The sequence below is a fragment of the Perca fluviatilis genome, chromosome 11 (assembly GCF_010015445.1).
Source record: "Perca fluviatilis chromosome 11, GENO_Pfluv_1.0, whole genome shotgun sequence".
In the NCBI taxonomy this organism is placed as follows: Eukaryota; Metazoa; Chordata; class Actinopteri; order Perciformes; family Percidae; genus Perca; species Perca fluviatilis.
Window position 1 is genome coordinate 13,326,496 of NC_053122.1, and position 16,640 is coordinate 13,343,135.

The following is a 16,640-nucleotide window of genomic DNA, read 5'->3' on the forward strand; positions in this document are numbered from 1 at the left end:
TTACAGTCATAAATGATTTTGACCGTGTGTCTGAACAGATAATTGCTTGAAAATGTATGCTTTTCTTTACAAACAAATACACAAGTAACTAGTTCCTTATTTATTGTATTTATTTACTTTTTTTAATAAAAAAAGGTAAGGATTAAGATAAGCAATTGTGACCAAATACAGTCACAAAATGCATGAAGCCTTAAGAACAGGCCCAATATTGAACCGTATAATACAGTAGCTGAATGGTCACACAGCTGAAATCAAACATCAGTAGTCGAATAACTAGTGGGAAAATGACACCAAGATGATACATTTAAAGGCACTAATGTAACAAGCGATAAAGAATGCAAAATGCTCAATACATACATATATTATAAATGAAATGCGTTACAAAATAACGTAAACAAATCTCAAACAAGAGCATTACATTCACTGTTTTAAACTCTTCCAAGTTGCTTTAATGTGTGGTAACAACACGCAACACAGCGTCAAAGTAACATTCACTATCCAGTCTGCGAGCCCGATGGGCTGTCTTTGATAATCGACTCTTGACCCCCAATTTTACATAACATTTAAACTTAGCCCCTGCTTAGTTCTCAATAGTTGGTGTTTTGAACACCAGTTTGCCTGCTTCACAGGCATCTCGAACTTGTTATGCACGAATGCAGTTTTTGGAATGCACCGATGCTTATTTCTTCTTGGACAGGGTAAGTGTGCAGCGATCCATTATGGCAAGTGTTCAGAGTTTTAGGATAGAAGCGTTTAATCTCATTAATTTCCAAATACACGTCTGTTGAATTTAAAGGAGACATCACATGATGTTATAGAAAAGGTTCAAAATGAACACTTGTCCTCATTCAGTCAGACATATTTGAATATTTCGTTTTTCTTTTGCCATCATATTTCCTCCTTTCTCACCTCTATGCGCCTCTTCAGGCTGTAGTGGACTTGTTGCTCGTGCGGGAGTTGCTCTGGTCGGAGGCTCGTTCTGTGACTTTCAGCTTCATGCATGACTGCTTCTCATCCATCAACATCTCAGCCGGTAGGCACCAGCAGCACAGGCAGGACTAGAGGAACAGGACAGGACAAGATTTTAGTATTGAAAGCGTTCTGGTTCTGGTTTTCGTTTCTAGTCTGAGTAGTATCGACCAATCACGTTTGAGCAGGCTTTGGTTGCATGCAGGTAAACAGTCGTGTGTAGAGTAAAAGAGGCAGAACGCTTTGGTCGAAATGCAATCTCCGAACCTATCGGCTATCGTCTGAGGACGTTTTAGCTTTTTATTGGCTTTTTATTTATTTATTCATCTGCATTCATATGCAGATATCTGTTGAAAGAGATTAGCCGCTATATCGTCTGGACCTAAAACACAAAGGCCTACAAAAAGTATCAACTCAAACTGTAAACAATGACCAGCACATGGAAGAGGAAGTTTTGGCACAGATATCTGTTATCTGGATATCCGCTGGCTCCACAGGAACCCCCAAAATATTGCTGTTGCCCCCAGATGCTAAATCGTGATCAGACCGATGGATTCAGAGGTTGCCTTGAAGGTAGTTTGAAATAGTTTGAAATCTTATTTGCTTTCTGGCCAAGAGTTAGATAAAAAGATCAATATCCCTCTCATGTTTGTCCGTTCAAATGACGCTGGAGCCAGCAGCCGGTTAGCTTAGAGCAGGGGTGTCAAACTCAATTTCACTAAGGGCCACATTGGAAACTAAGAATCACATAAAGGGCCAGACATGTAGAGTTTATTGACGTGCTTTATTTAATAGAAAAAGTCAAACATCTTTTACTGTATTATTGCCCATATAGTGTTTTCACTTACAGCTTGGTCGACATAAAGCCCCAATAAAGTAACTTAGCCATCGGAGAAAAAAGCACCAAAAAAGGTTGAAAAAAGCAGAGAAAAAAAACTTAAAAAGTGGCAAAAACATTGAAAAAAATATATTAAAAAACATATATATATAAAAATATATAAAAATATATTATACAAATATTTTCACTCTGCACGTGGCATATGTTACTAAGTTGCACCTTACCCTGAAGCAGTTCTTGAAGCGCTTGCTGACCATGTAGAGGGCGATTGGGTTGATGCAGGAGTTGATAGATGCCATGTTGATGCCAATGTAGTCCAACACCAAAAAGAAACTAAAAAGGTTACAGAGACACATTAGTCGTCAACTTCTCCCTCCCTTTAGGGTGATTTATTATTCTACTAAATTATCTAGTCTTCTCTGTCCTTTATTTATTTTGTTGACTTTTGTGAACATGTATTTTCTTCCATACCTGAGCAGTTCGCAGCGGTTTGGATCTTTCTCATCGTAGATGGTGAGCTTCAGGATACGGCTGAGGTGGAGAGGCAGCCAGCACAGAGCGAAGACCAGAACCAGACAGAACACAGTCTTAGCCACCTCCCTTCGCTGAACACACAAACACACATAAATCACTGTATAGTTTATCCTGACAGGTTTGGCCCAGATAGGGACATGGTAAAATTTGGATACAAAGAAATCTTTTATACAAAAAGTATAAGTACAATGATGTACATCATTGGAAACTTTTTGTATAACTGTTTTCATAAATCAAAACAAATTTAGTAGAACATTGAAGTGGCAAATTAGGCTGGAGTAAAGTTTGAGGCAAAAAGACAAAACTGTATTTTTAATAGCTTTAATTGGACACAATTATGTAAATGTATGATTAAGTCTTGTGTCAGTCATCCGCAAACCTGCTTGAGGTGGTCACTGAGCGCAATCTGGACTCCATTCTTCTTCCTCAGCATCTCACAGGTCATCAGGGTGTAGAAAATAGCAGTGCAGACCAATGGCAGGCAGAAATATGCACTGAACAGCCACCAGTCCTTCGCTGATTTATAAAACTACACAAAGAAAATAGGAAAACAGCACTGAATTACGCATAAGCATCTGTATGAGAGAGCTTAAAGTTAAAGGTGAAATATTTCAGAAGTAAATTTAATGGAGTGTATCCCCACTCTGGACAGGAGTGAGGGACTCAAGGGTGTGTCTCAAATTCACTTGTTGAGCTGCGTTTAAAATCCATTTATCAAAGTACCTCAGTGGAATAAAGACATTGTTCATTGCTGTTATTTTATGATTAATAAAAGACGTGAACACACACACAAACACACGCACTCGCAGGCGCTGCATTTTTGTCTGTAGCCAAGAGAGCAATAACTCCTGGGATATACCGTTTTTTTTGATGATGCTTCACTGTCTGTAAACTCTCTCTAACCCCAATTTAGTCAGGAGCTCTTTCACTGTATGGTAAGTCATACACAAGTCAGCGTGCGTGCCAACATGCACATCTCTCCTTGTGTGTCTATACATGTCAGTATGTATTCTATGTGCATGTGCAGGTTAGCACAGTGCACAGCTGTGTCAACACACTATTTTTCCCCACACTGAGTTATATGTCTCAAAGTCTGTATGCCGCAGCTCACCCTCATAAAGTCGGTTTTCTGCATGGGGTGAAGCAAACAGATCCTCAAGTGTTCTCCTTTGTAGTCCATGGTGATCATGTCGAAGGCTATTGCCTCTGGCACTGCCAGAACAATGGATAATATCCAAATGAGCGCTATCTCGATAGCCATCCACTTTGGAACGCCGATTCCTTTGATACGGCTCCAGGATGCCACGGCACGATACCTGGAAGATCAAACATGTGCAGTCAGTCAACCGACAAACTAACATTAGTGAAAGGAATAGTTTGACGTTTTCGGGAAATACACATAGATATTACTAGAGCAGCAAGTAATCCCTGTTGATGTCGCGTTAGGAAATGAAAACAGGACCTAACGCGAAAGGAAGGGTGAGTTTGTGTTGTCCATTGGTTGTGGCCATAATTACCTGTCAATACTCAAAGCGCACAGACTCAGCACTGTGATGCCCACTGAGGCTTTCTGGACAAACGGCACCAGCTTGCACAGAGTCACTCCGAAAGGCCAGTCCTCTGCCAGGAGCTGGAGAGAGAGACAGAAAGAGTTGATGACAGAGTTTAACCATGAGAGGGAGTGAAGCAAATCGTCTGGCTCCAAGTTGTTCTCCCCAGCCTCAGGCATCCAGTGTTGACCAGATATGCGTGAACCTGAATGTATCGGTTTCTGTGAAGCTTTTTTCTCTCTCCTTTACAAGTCAAAACTATTTTGGTCTTTTCTTGAAAACATAGCGCGGTCTGTGTTTGACCTCAAGGCTCCGTAACCCAGACAGGTACGGTAGCTCTTGGAGAACGACAGAACCTTTGCTAACCTTAACAATAAAAACAATTAAGACTTTTCATGTCTGCTTTGGATGCGTGACTGGAATGTAAGTGTAGATGAATTGGAATCATATGTAGCCCTGTATCTCCACATACCACCCTGTCTCTCCTGTCCTTGCTCTGCTCCAGTTGTTTTAACATGCTCTTCCCCTTTCCTAAATATACAGACACTTTACACGTGCACACACACACACACACACACACACACACACACACACACACACACACACACACACACACACACACACACACACACACACACACACACACACACACACACACACACACACACACACACACACACACACACACCATGAGCTCAACAGACAATAACATACCAGAGACATAAGGGGATATAGAGGGGCTCAGCATCTAGTAAAGTAATAACATGGGAAAAGCCCCATTTCAAGAGTGTGTATGTGTCTGCTCGCATGTGCTTTTCTGCAAAGGATTTAATATCCAATATGCAGCAAAATATTTGCATATGACCTTTTAACTAGAGTGCAACAAAAATTCATTCAACATCTAGGTGAGTTTTGAATTGACTGAAAAAAGAATACTGTTAAGGGCAAAAAGATCACTATAAACCTATAGGGTATTGCTCACCTTGTAAACATTAATGGGAATGGCGATGATGATGTGCAGCAAGTCTCCAAGTGCCAAGCTGCCGATTAGGATGTTCGGCCCGTTACGCATGCACTTATTCTTATAGATGATTCTCAGCAGAGTGGAATTACCAATAATACCCACAACAAACACCAGGCAGGACACCACCGTATTGATGTACTTGAAGGTGTCTCGGATTTCTGTGGGTCCGGTGCACATGGGGGGTAGCCGGCGGCGGGGCATGGTGATGTTGGGCCTCACTGGACCCTGCACATCTCTCTCTACGAGCCCAAGTCTCTGGGTAACAGTGAGAAGGTCCAGGGGCGCTTGTTTCTTTGGCTCCAACTGCCCACTGGCCACAAGGATGTGACCCGCCAAGAGGAATAACTCCAAGCAGAGGAGATGAATCTTCATCCTGGAGTTTGGTTGCAGCTATGGCTTTTACTGATCCTCTTTGAGTGTGCCTGGAACAAAAATGGCAAGCAAGTAATGTATTCAGCCCTGTTATCTGACAACAGGAATATTATTATACTTTAAGAAAAAATAACCTCACTGTCTACTAGGTATATTAGGCTCCAGGGTTTATTATGTGACTTTAGCTCACTGCCATCTTTATACAAACTCACAACTAAAATCTGCAGATACACCCTGCAGAAACCTTTTAGTCACTTTTAGTTTAGGGACTGTACATAAATGATTTGGGGAGAAAAAGAGAGGTGGTCAGAAAAGGGAGAATATTGTTATTTTTATTTTGGCTAAAGATAGGGTAGTCTGTGGCCGGGTTAGCTCAGTTGGTAGAGCAGGCGCACATATATAGAAGTGTATGCCTTGACGCAGAAGGTCCAGGGTTTGAGTCCGACCTGGAAGATTTCCATGTCTTCCCCCTCTCTCTCCCCTTTCATATCTAGCAGTCCTTTCTATTAAAGGCTGAAATTTCCAAAAACAAATCTTAAAAAAAAATAAAAAAGATAAGGTAGTCTGACCTTTGGGAGAGCAGGGGTTGATCATCATTATTAAAATCTTTATTTTGCAATATTAATAGTTCCATAAATATTAACGTCAAAAGACAACTTGCACTTTCACGTGGTTCATGAATGTGCACTTTCCCACAAGCAGGGGACAACACTTTTCTCTGTATCAGGGTTTTTAAGAATGTGTACATTGGTGACGCTCATTAGATATTCTATTAAGATAATAAGATTTAAATTAGGTAAATGATTAAACAAGTTGAACCAACTAATATAATTATACTTTCATTTACAAAGTAAACCCCCCTTACCGCCCCAATACTTTTTATATGGCCCTTAAATCAGTCAGTTAATGTTCTCCAGTCACTGCTGTGTAATCTCTTACTTACCTAGCTCCCAGCTGAGGTATCTTCCAGTATTTGTGCCTCTTAGATCAAACTTTTCCAGTAACTCTCAAGCTCTCAGGACAGAGAAAAGTTCTCAAATTGGAGGGATGCTGTTCCTGAAGTGATAGTCCAATCATCTCCAACAGCAATTTATCTCTCTGTCACTGATGTCAAAGTGAAAAAGCTCCAACTCTGTGCTCCAGTCCGCTCCTCTGGTAGTTCACTCTTCTCCAGTACTGGCTGCTGAGTCTCAGTGTACACAGTGTCAAGAGTCTGCTGAGTTGATCCCTTTCCTCCAACCCCTCCTCTTCTTATGGAGAGGAGTGGGTGGAGGAAGACAAAGGAAGGCAGGCAGGATGTTCATAAGTTATTGTGTTCATCAAAGTGCCCTCGTTTTAATGCAAGAAACAGGGTTAAATCATAAATCAGTTAATGAGGATTTATAGTGTGTGGTTGGTACTCAGTGTTGAGTATTTAGTGCCTTACAATATTTTTATGGTACATTTTTGGCATTAACTATTAATATTCTGACAGGGATTGATCATTGCTATTTCAGTTGTCATATTAAAGTGTTTCAGTTTTGCACTGCCATTGTTCTTTTTCGTAAGACCAAAAAAACAGTATTTGATATTTATTTATTTGCCATTTCATTTAATCTACATCCACAACAATCCTATCACTTGGGTTTTATCAGGCTGTCAATGTGCAGTCACATTGTAAATAACTGCACCATGTTCGCCAAGCTGTTTCTCATAGTAATGAGAAATTACATCAAGAAAGATGCAGAGGTGGCCGGGTTAGATCAGGACTGACATTGCCATCTCTAGACCTGCTAGCATGGCTAAAACCATACAAAGATATCTCCATGTGCCAGTGTTTATTGAATTTTTTTTTTTTACCACACAATATTAGATTTTTCTAAAGCAAGAAAACTTCAAACGTTTAGTACTCAGGGAGTTCCTTTATATTACATTTTTCGACATCAACAAAAAATGACTTTGGTTTAATTAACAAATGAGATGATCAAGCTTCTATTTCAAACCAGTGGTATTGATAGTACTTTTCCCATGAAAACCATTGATTCCTTATCAGAGGGGGTGTTTCTCCTCCCCGATCCCTCTCTTCACCCTGGTGTCACTCCATGTGCGTTTGTTTTTCTCTCTTTGACTTTTTTGACAAGGATAAACAAGTTGGAAGTGATTTTTTTTTGTCACCCATCGTAAAGCAATTTTCTGGCCAATAACACACTGTGAAATGCACTTAAAGTGCTCATATTATGCTTTTTGGCTTTTTCCCTTTCCTTTATTGTGTTATATATCTTTTTGTGCATGTTATAGGTTTACAAAGTGAAAAAGCCCAAAGTCCACCCCAAAGGGACTTACCTTAGAGTATTGATGTCTCTATGTTTATAGCTTTTGTTTTTAGGTTGTTGTGTGGTGATTGTTGGAGCTTGTATTGCAAGACAAATTTCCGTGTATACGGACAATAAAGTGCTATCTATCTATCTATCTATCTATCTAGAGAAAACACTGTTCACAAACTGCTCCAAACAGCTCTATTGTAGTCCAGCCTTTACTTCCGTGACGAATGTGCGTCACTTCGTAACACACGTTATAATGCTCGCCTAGCTGCTAGTGTGGCACACCCTCATACTCTGCAACTGACTAGCTACTAGCTAGTCAGTTGCAGAGTAGCTAGCTAGTAGCTAGCTGTGCTGACCTAGCTACTGTGCATGTGCGACTCACAACAAAGATGGAACAGAAGTGAGATGCCTCACTCTGTAGCTAAAACAGAGAGCTCAACACACAGGGTGAAAAGAGGAGCTGCAGCAATGTGCAGTACAACAAAATATGTAGTTTTTTGAAAATTAAACCACATAAACCTTTTCTGGTACAACCTCTAAAAACATTTATGAAACTGAAAATGAGCATAATATGAGCACTTTAACATTACAGTAATGCTAACAGTCTTTGGTTAGTCTCCTGTTTTCTTTATATTTAGACTGATATTATAAAATTAATGTGGTAATCATTTTTATTGTACATTAATGACCTGAGGTGTGTCTCTTGTACTGTCTAGACCAGAGGTTCTCTGGTTTTTCAGCCAAGGACGCTCGCAAGATAGAGAATATGATTTAGTATTATGAAGGACAAAAAAATTATTAGAATAACATATTTGTAAATTATAGATTTAATAAATTTGATACATTAAAAATAAATATAAATTTAAAAAAAAAAAAAAATATATATAATTCGTTGAACTACGAAGGCTTTCTGTATGATATCGTACGAAAAGTTATGCACAATTCTTCGTGCCTTATCCTAGGAATGTCCAGCAATGTGAGCAATCAGTGGGCCTGCGCAAGCCCCTGCAACGAAGAACCTGTTTTTGCAACAAAACGTTATGTTTAGTAAAAGATTGTGGTTTGGGTTAAAATAAGTAGTTTGTTATGTAAGTTAAGTACATAAGTAAGTAGGAATAAGTATGAACAGTGAATGAGAACAGCCTGCATAATTTAAATTAAAAACTTTGAGAATCTCTGGTCTAGACCACACCTGTATTGGCCCTGTGTTGATCCTCCCCATGAGGCTCAGATTTTCTGAGAAGAGTCTTACTCACAGGCCAGACGGCCATCAGTACCAGATGTGTTTCTCTGATGATAGATTACCATCTCAGCGGAGCCTTAAGAACTTCTATTAGATAGACTGTGTTATTCTACGTTTTGACTACTGCATGTGCACCTCAGCAACAGATTTCAAACAAAGAGATGCTTATCCTTGTAGTGTTCCACTTACTAGTCTGCTTTACTTTTTTCCACTCTTTAGCTGAAGTGGTCAATTTAGGCACTGTATGAAAATTATTAGGGGGTTAGAGGGGTCAGAAATAAGGAAGGGTATTGTAATATTGATTATATCAACTCACCAAAGTTCAGGGAAAGATGACTCATCTTAAAGTTTTATTTGCAAATCTTTACTTCATTCATACAGCTGAATTGTAAACCATAAAGATGTGTGGATGTGGATAATGACATTTTGTTAACCAATTTTCAGTAGATGACCTTTCTAGAAGCTGTCTTCACAATTCATAATGTAAAGTTACTCAGCATATACTGTACAGTATAAGCCTGTATAGATTGTATAATGCAGCCTTGCATGTGATGTGTACCAGTGGCAGAATGTAACTAAGTACATATACTAAAGTGCGTATATGATACCATTTTACCTTGTTCTTGTACTCTATTTTAATTCAGAGGGAAATGTTATACTTTGCTTTACTAGTTACTTTACAAATTAAGATTTTGCATACACACAACATATAATAATGTTATAAAATACTATGCATGTATTGAGTATAGTTACAGATTAAATTACCCAACTGTATATAAATTAGTCAAATTTAGCACCGCCTAGACCAACTGCAACATTAAAATACTACAGTACTTCCACATTAATGCATCAGTAAATTTTTACATAATATAGAATTTAACACTCACCGGGGCTGGGCTGTATGTCGTATACATTGCCTATAAACTGTGTGTGTGTGTGTGTGTGTGTGTGTGTGTGTGTGTGTGTGTAAAATTGTTGTTATCAGAAGGGCCTTCATCAGACACTGTTCATCACAATGACTGCTTGGCAAACTCCATACACTGATGAAGACCTGAGATGTGACTGAAAGCTCCAAAAAAGGTTAACTGAGTGGAACGTCTGCTAAATAAAAATTCTTTTGTCAAACTACTACTTCCAAGGTCAATATTGAACATTTGTTTAGGGATTAGGTTGGATGCCATAATATGAAACTTTTCCAGAGAGCTGAACTGAGTTCATCAAGGCTCTTCCTCCTCTAAAGAATTGAGTTCGGTAAAAGACAAATGATGATGACTGAGTTGTTTGCCTTATCACTTTGTCACTTGAGCATTGTTTGTGCCATGTAAGTATTATGTAAGTTACAGTTAAAAGTGCATCTTTCTAAAACAAATTGTAAAGTACTTTTAGCTGAGTGCAAATCCTTTTAACTCTATCAGGTATTAATTATATTATACGTTTATTTATCCCTCCAGTTTTTAAGATTTGTAGAATATCTGGATCCCACAGCTAATCACAAACTTTACCTCATATGTCCTTTTGCCCTTTAACAACATTATCACTTTTTGTTTGTTGCTTATTTTCCTGTTTGCCACTGCTTTCAGCTATGTTTGAAAATGTGAAAAAAAATTCTACATGCCACGTGATGGCAAAGCTATCCCAATATCAGGGCAAGGATGTGAGGAGCAGTAGGCGAACCTTGTGAGTAGAGAGACACTCCTCTGGCTCAGGTTCAAGTCCCAGTGGCAACAATCATCGAACACTGAAACCCTACATGACTCCGTAACTTTGGTCTGTAGACGGAAGTGTTCTCGCTTGGGGATCATTGACATTTGATTCAAAAGGAGAAAACAAATTTTCACATAAAAGGAATATTGACTTTGAGTGAGAGGGGTTTAATAAAGTTTGGGCAAACTTAACAGTAAAATGGGACCCAACGGGACAAAAAAAAAAATGATGTTGATCACAACTTTTAATATATTTTGCTAATAATAATGTATCCCATATATAAAGACAGCACAAAACAATCTTCTCGAGCCTTTTTAAATATTTGGTATCTTTTGGCATCAAGAAGTTAGTTTACGTCCTCAGGAGCAGTGTTGGGCGGTATGCATTACTTTGTAATGTGTTACAGTAATTTGATTTTTTTTCTTTAGTAATGAATAATGTAAGGGGATTACAATTTGAAATTCAGTAATTACATTACAGTTACTAATCCCAGTGATGCTCTGTCACTTCGACAATTTGTGGGTTAACTTGTTTTCTGTCTTACTGTTAGTTTATGGAGGGTAGATATCAGTTTGGTCCCAGTGCGTTCAGTGGCCAGAAGACAGACTTATTTGGTAGATATCTGCTAGCTTGGTACACTACGGGGACTGGAAGTGTGGAAAACCACTAAAAGAACAGAAATGCACTTCCTGGTAACACCAAAGTTGCCTTACTTACGTGTTTTCTCTTAGCTGGCTTGCTAACATTACGCACGGATAACGCAACATTTTGGAATCACCTGGTTCACTTCACAATTGAAGGGTGAGGGATGGGACTTCATGCAGTCACTGGGTTGGTCTGACAGTGACTGATGTCCCAATGAACAGATTTACAATTAAAAGCAAAGCAGTTTTTCTTTTCAACATTGTCTATGTTTTTCATGCGCCCCCCAGCCGCCCCCACCCCAGCAGAAAATCATCTTCCGATATACCAGATCCAACAAGGACAAAGGGCTAACTTGTTTTGAACAAGCAGTGATTCATTGCCCTCAGTATCAACAAGAGGGAACCTTACCTAACACACAATACGCCCTCTGAGCTTACTCTGTTAGAAGCAGGACATACTCATTTTACAGCTGAATTATACCTGCCGGTGTGTATGCATAAATCTTGTGTGTGTAAATCCTGTGTGTCCTTGTCCCCAAGAGGCAGAACAGGCTGGCCTTTGCCTTGTGATCTGGTTGGTGGGTTAATAGGGTAATTAGCTCTAGCTGCTGTTTTATTAGACCTATAAAAGAAGAATTTCCTAGTTGAGTCCTATCTTAACTCTATCAGTCCTTTGTGCCATGTGCTTGGCTCTCGTCTCATCACCCCAGGTTTAGATCCCTTGGACTGGTTGCCAATTTATTTTAGAATCCATTTTAAGATCTTACTATTGATTTACAAGGCTCTACATGGCCAGGCGCCATAGTACATCAGTCAACTCTTAACCCCTAACTGTCCAAAAAGACCTCTCAGATCTGCAGGGTTAGGCCCGCTAGCTGTTCCGGAGTCCAGGTTAAGGTCAAAGGGTGATCAAGTGTTTCCTGAACTGGCACCTCAGTCTTCCAGTTAGTATTCAATCAGCTGGCACTGTTTCTACTTTTAAATCCTGTCTTAAGACACAATTTTACACACTTGCCTTTTCGCCTGACAACTAGTCAATTTCTTTACATTACTGATTTTAAGCTAATTTTAATAGTCTGACTGGTTCTACCTTTGGAGGATTTATTTGTAAATTATTATTAACAAGGTGTTTTGACTGTGTGCTTTTATTTTTCTGTTCTTGAGGTTTTTTACTCTCTGTATTTGGGACAGTTTTTTATGTTGTCTATGGAAAGCACTTTGTGCTCTCAGCTTGAAAAATGCTATACAAAAAAATAAATTCTTATTATCAATTTGTAAATCAGGAGGTCCTGGAACAGAGAAAGGGGGCTGTTCCGGCAGGTCAGGGGAAGAGAAAACGTCACGGAACGCATCTAAAATCCACAGTGCCTGGAGCAAATTGGACAGGATAGGTGCTAGTCGTTAAAAACTAAACTAAATTGCAAACAAAACTGCATTATTCATTTACATTTCATAAATCAGAGTTTGCAGCCCTCTCTCTCTCTCTCTCTCTCTCTCTCTCTCTCTCTCTCTCTCTCGTCGTTGAGGGGGGGTTGGAGAGTCGCGAACACCAACCTGATTATTCTGGGGAGTCATACGGTAACTCGAAAAGGTTGAGAACCAACGCTCTAAATGACTAAAAGGCAAGCAGACATATTGTAATTACAAGGCTCTTCCACAATGAGAGGTGCTGTGGTAGTTGTCATTACAGAATAGCCTTGTTAGCCCCCAACCATTTCCAGAGTTTGACTTTCTCCTCTGTTGAGAGACGAAAAAAAGACGTTGTGCCCCTCACATCAACATAAGCCACCGATGAAATGACTAAACTGCAGCCCTGGGGCTACCCCTGCTCTCAGGCGGCAACACTGCATGTGCTTGTGTGCGTGTGTGTGTGTGTGTGTGTGTGCGTATGTCATTGTGCATGTTTATTCCCCCTTAGGCCATCTTCTTTTCTCTCTTTCCCTCTGTGTGGTTGTCCTACTGTGATAATAGCCCATTAACACTGAGCCCTTCTTGACATCAACACAATACACAATTATGTGTGTCTTCTATCTCATGTGCATGAGTAACAGAACACACAAAACCTGCTGATGTTCCAGAAACACCACACAGAGAGAATAAAAGACAAAGAGAAGTTTATCTGAAGAGAATGCTTGGACACGTGTATTTTTTAGGGCACCAAGCTTGAAATATTCCACATATTGCACATAAGGATGCAGTTGGTTGGCATCCGCGGCTGCTGTGAGTACACTTTGATAGAAAGCTATGATATGATGTTATCAGCTTTTACATGATGTGTGTTTTGCATGCATGTATACTGTATGTGCTTTGAGTAATACGTGTTAAATGTCCATGTCTAAACACAATCTGTCTGCAGTGATTCAAACTGTCTGCAGGGCTTTTTTTCCACAGTGCTTCTCCTTCTTCCCCTGTTAGATCACTCCTCCACACATTATCTCATGGACTTCATGCATTTCTTCAACCATCCTTTGAACTGTCTCACCATAAAGATATCACACCGCCGGCCTCCCTTCTTCGTTCATTATTTCTTTTTCACTCCCTCCCTTCTGAAAGGAAAGATTCATCTTTCCTGTCTCTGTTGCTCTCCTTCCTCCTCCCCCAATAGCTGCTGTGTTCATTTGACATGTGGACACACACACACACACACACACACACACACACACACACACACACACACACACACACACACACACACACACACACACACATTTAAATCCTTTTATTTGGATCTGAAAGGCATCGCAAGAAAAAAACAAGATCCAAATACTCTGGGAAGAGTCCTTGCTAGTCTTTTTGCCTCCTTTTTTTGCAGCCCCCCTAGCTGCATCCCCCTGACCACATTCTTATGGACATGGCCTAAACTTCCAAATACCAGAGTTATTAGTTTACAGTTGTATCCAAGTTGGTGAATGATATCTACCAGTGATTGATATTTCAATAGTTTGGAATAGTAGCAAGTGTCCATATACAGATCAAAACAGCAGCCTACCTCAATACAGATTTCATTGCCTTATTTACAATTACAATGTCAGGAGTGTTTGGAATGTTTCTGAAGTAGTCACTGTCAGATGTGTTATTATGGAACCAGTTGAATTTTACAGTGCTGTGCTTGTAAATCCTGTTATCATGTCCATAGTTTATCTTTCGCAAGTCCTTTGCAACCAGATCAACCAGACGGTCATGTCTGGCCACATAGTCAGTCCTTTATAATTGTAGCATCCGTTTAGTATGTGTGCAACTGTTTCATTTTCCTGTTGAGCTGGGTGTAATATGCAGTAGGGTTCGTACTTTGATGGGTACCATGTTGCCAGATTGTACCTGATTGGGAGACACTGTAATCTTGCTTTAATCATGAATATTAGGATGTCATCTGAGATTGAGGGGTTTGTCAGGACAGAATGAGATACAGAGTGGTCGGCAAATTGGAGTAATGCGAGTTTTCCTTGCAGTCTGAGGCCCATCCAGTGCTGTCTGTTTTGGGTCTAACGCACGCACGCACGCACTCACTCACTCACACAAATAACCAGCAGCAGCAGCAGCAGCAGCAGCAGCAGCAGCATCGTGTGAATCTTTCACCTTGGACATGTTTGGGATCACCACCGAAGCCGTGCTTATCTTTGCAAAAGACATAATGTAGTCTCACCCGGTGGGAGAAAACAGTGGAACAGCAATTTTGCTTCAGTGTCAATGTCTTTTGGACTTGAGACTGTGAGAGTTTATAAAGGATTCACTATGGGGGAATGTGACTTTTCCTAATTCAATTTCTCCCTCTACTGTATCTCCTTCTGTCTCTTGTCCTTTAGTAAAACCCTCACAGTAATTAAACCAGTTCAAAAAGAATTATTACTCTATTCATCCCCCAAGCAGTGAAACTTAACGCATAATAGTCTTCACATGGTGTAGAGCAGCTTACTGCATGTAATATGCCACAAAGGTGGCTCTCTTTCTCTCTGGTCTGTCACACTCTCTTTCTGTTTGTCACACATTGAGCACAGGCAGTCATCAGGCTATCACCTTCCGCAGAAAAAAACAGTTGGTGGTTTTTCACACAAACAGCACAGCTTTGTCTCTATCTCATGACAGACCCATTCTTCTTCTCTTTCAAATACTGTATATATGATGTTTTGAAAATGGTAAAAACAAACAAACACATTGTTAATCCAGTATTTGCTTTTATTCTCGAATTAAACCCACCTGAAGCAAAAACTGAGCACATTAATTTAATAAAGGATATGCTAGAAATGGATAACCAAAGTGTGTTATCTAACTAAAATGGAAGCAGTGCGTCTGTCTGTCTGTCTGTCTGTCTGTCTGTCTGTCTGTCTGTCTGTCAGACAACTGTTTTCTCGACAACCGTACATCTGATCGACTTTACGCTTGGCTTGTGTATTGCTGAAGACCCAAGGAAGTGCAGTGTCCAGTGCGTGCTCTTGAGATCTATGGGACATATTTATTAGTGGTGCTTTACAGTATGTAGGCCTACACACTGTGTAGTGTACTGAGAGGGGACATCTATTAACTGTTACACAGCCAAACGGCATGCTGGGTACAGCTCGCTCTCCAGAGCTCGCTAGATAGAACGATAAAATCCGAGCGATGGTTGCTGTTTAGGACGCTGGTTACCAGCGGCACAGGCACTGCCAGATGGTGGTCCTTTCAGGGGCCATGGTAGTTGAGTTTAGCCAAAAGGTTGAGCGTCATGCGGCGATGACAGTTAAGTTTAGGCACCAAAATGGCTAGTTCAGTTTGGGGAAAAGATCGTGGTTTGGATTAAAACACCCCCGAGGAGCAAACAAGCGTTTCCTGGGTGAAAGTATTTTGTTTTCATCACAAAATGAACTCCGCTCTCCGGCTTGAAAGCGCTTTATTTTATATTGACACCATGTTGTGCTATTTCATTCTGAGATTATTTTCCATTGAATATTGAAGTCAATAAATAAGTGTTTTGGCATGGCTGGCCGAGTGGCCCTATATCAATGGTATTTGGAAGGGTGATTTACGTCATTCTTGCGTGTTTTGTTTTGTTGTGCATGATCAAAAAACATTCCCCCCTCTGCTTTTTTCACAAATCGCACCCTGTGTATATATATATATATATATATATATATATATATATATATATATATACTGTCCTTGCACTGTTCTGGTTTGAACTTCAAGCCTGGGTGAAGAACAGAGATATTGAGAATAAGTTAAATCCACAGATGGTTATCACGTGGTAATTAAGAAATACAAACCAAATGTAAGTGCGCTTTCTGCATTCCTTTTGGTAGAGTTTATTATATTGAATGCAAAAAGTGTCAGTACTATCCTTCTGATACTGATTTGCTTGTGCAAAAGCATCTGCATCTCTTAAAAATCCTTCTTTGATCAGTGTGGTTTTCTTTTTCTGCATCTCCTCCTTGGGGATTGTTTTAATTGAAAGTGTAGAAATTAGTACAGTGTGTGTCCCTGATATT

The 16,640-nt window shown here is 39.9% G+C and overlaps 1 protein-coding gene across 2 annotated transcripts; it reads right to left on the minus strand.

Moving 5' to 3' along the window:
* Nucleotides 1–345: 345 nt before the first annotated feature.
* ednrba (endothelin receptor Ba) lies at nt 346–6,510 on the minus strand. 2 transcript variants are annotated; one of them, XM_039815497.1, is made up of 9 exons: nt 6,231–6,510; nt 4,874–5,337; nt 3,859–3,971; nt 3,453–3,657; nt 2,721–2,870; nt 2,279–2,412; nt 2,032–2,140; nt 910–1,058; nt 346–781 (listed from the first exon to the last, which is right to left on the minus strand). In XM_039815497.1, exons 2-8 carry the CDS (start codon nt 5,285–5,287, stop codon nt 924–926), a joined length of 1,260 nt encoding a protein of 419 aa, XP_039671431.1. In that variant the 5' UTR covers nt 5,288–5,337; nt 6,231–6,510; the 3' UTR covers nt 346–781; nt 910–923. The 2 variants fall into 2 exon arrangements, with proteins under 2 accessions (XP_039671431.1, XP_039671430.1); XM_039815496.1 differs by having other exon boundaries at nt 346–1,058.
* Between the last annotated feature and the right edge of the window lie 10,130 nt (nt 6,511–16,640).

Excerpts from the sequence above, each read along its gene's own strand:
- ednrba (XM_039815497.1), bottom strand. The coding sequence starts at position 5,287 with ATGAAGATTCATCTCCTCTGCTTGGAGTTATTCCTCTTGGCGGGTCAC. Across the intron at positions 2,871-3,452 it reads AGAAAACCGACTTTATGAGG|TTTTATAAATCAGCGAAGGA; the intron begins GTGAGCTGCGGC and ends TTCTTTGTGTAG. Across the intron at positions 2,141-2,278 it reads AACCGCTGCGAACTGCTCAG|TTTCTTTTTGGTGTTGGACT; the intron begins GTATGGAAGAAA and ends TAACCTTTTTAG.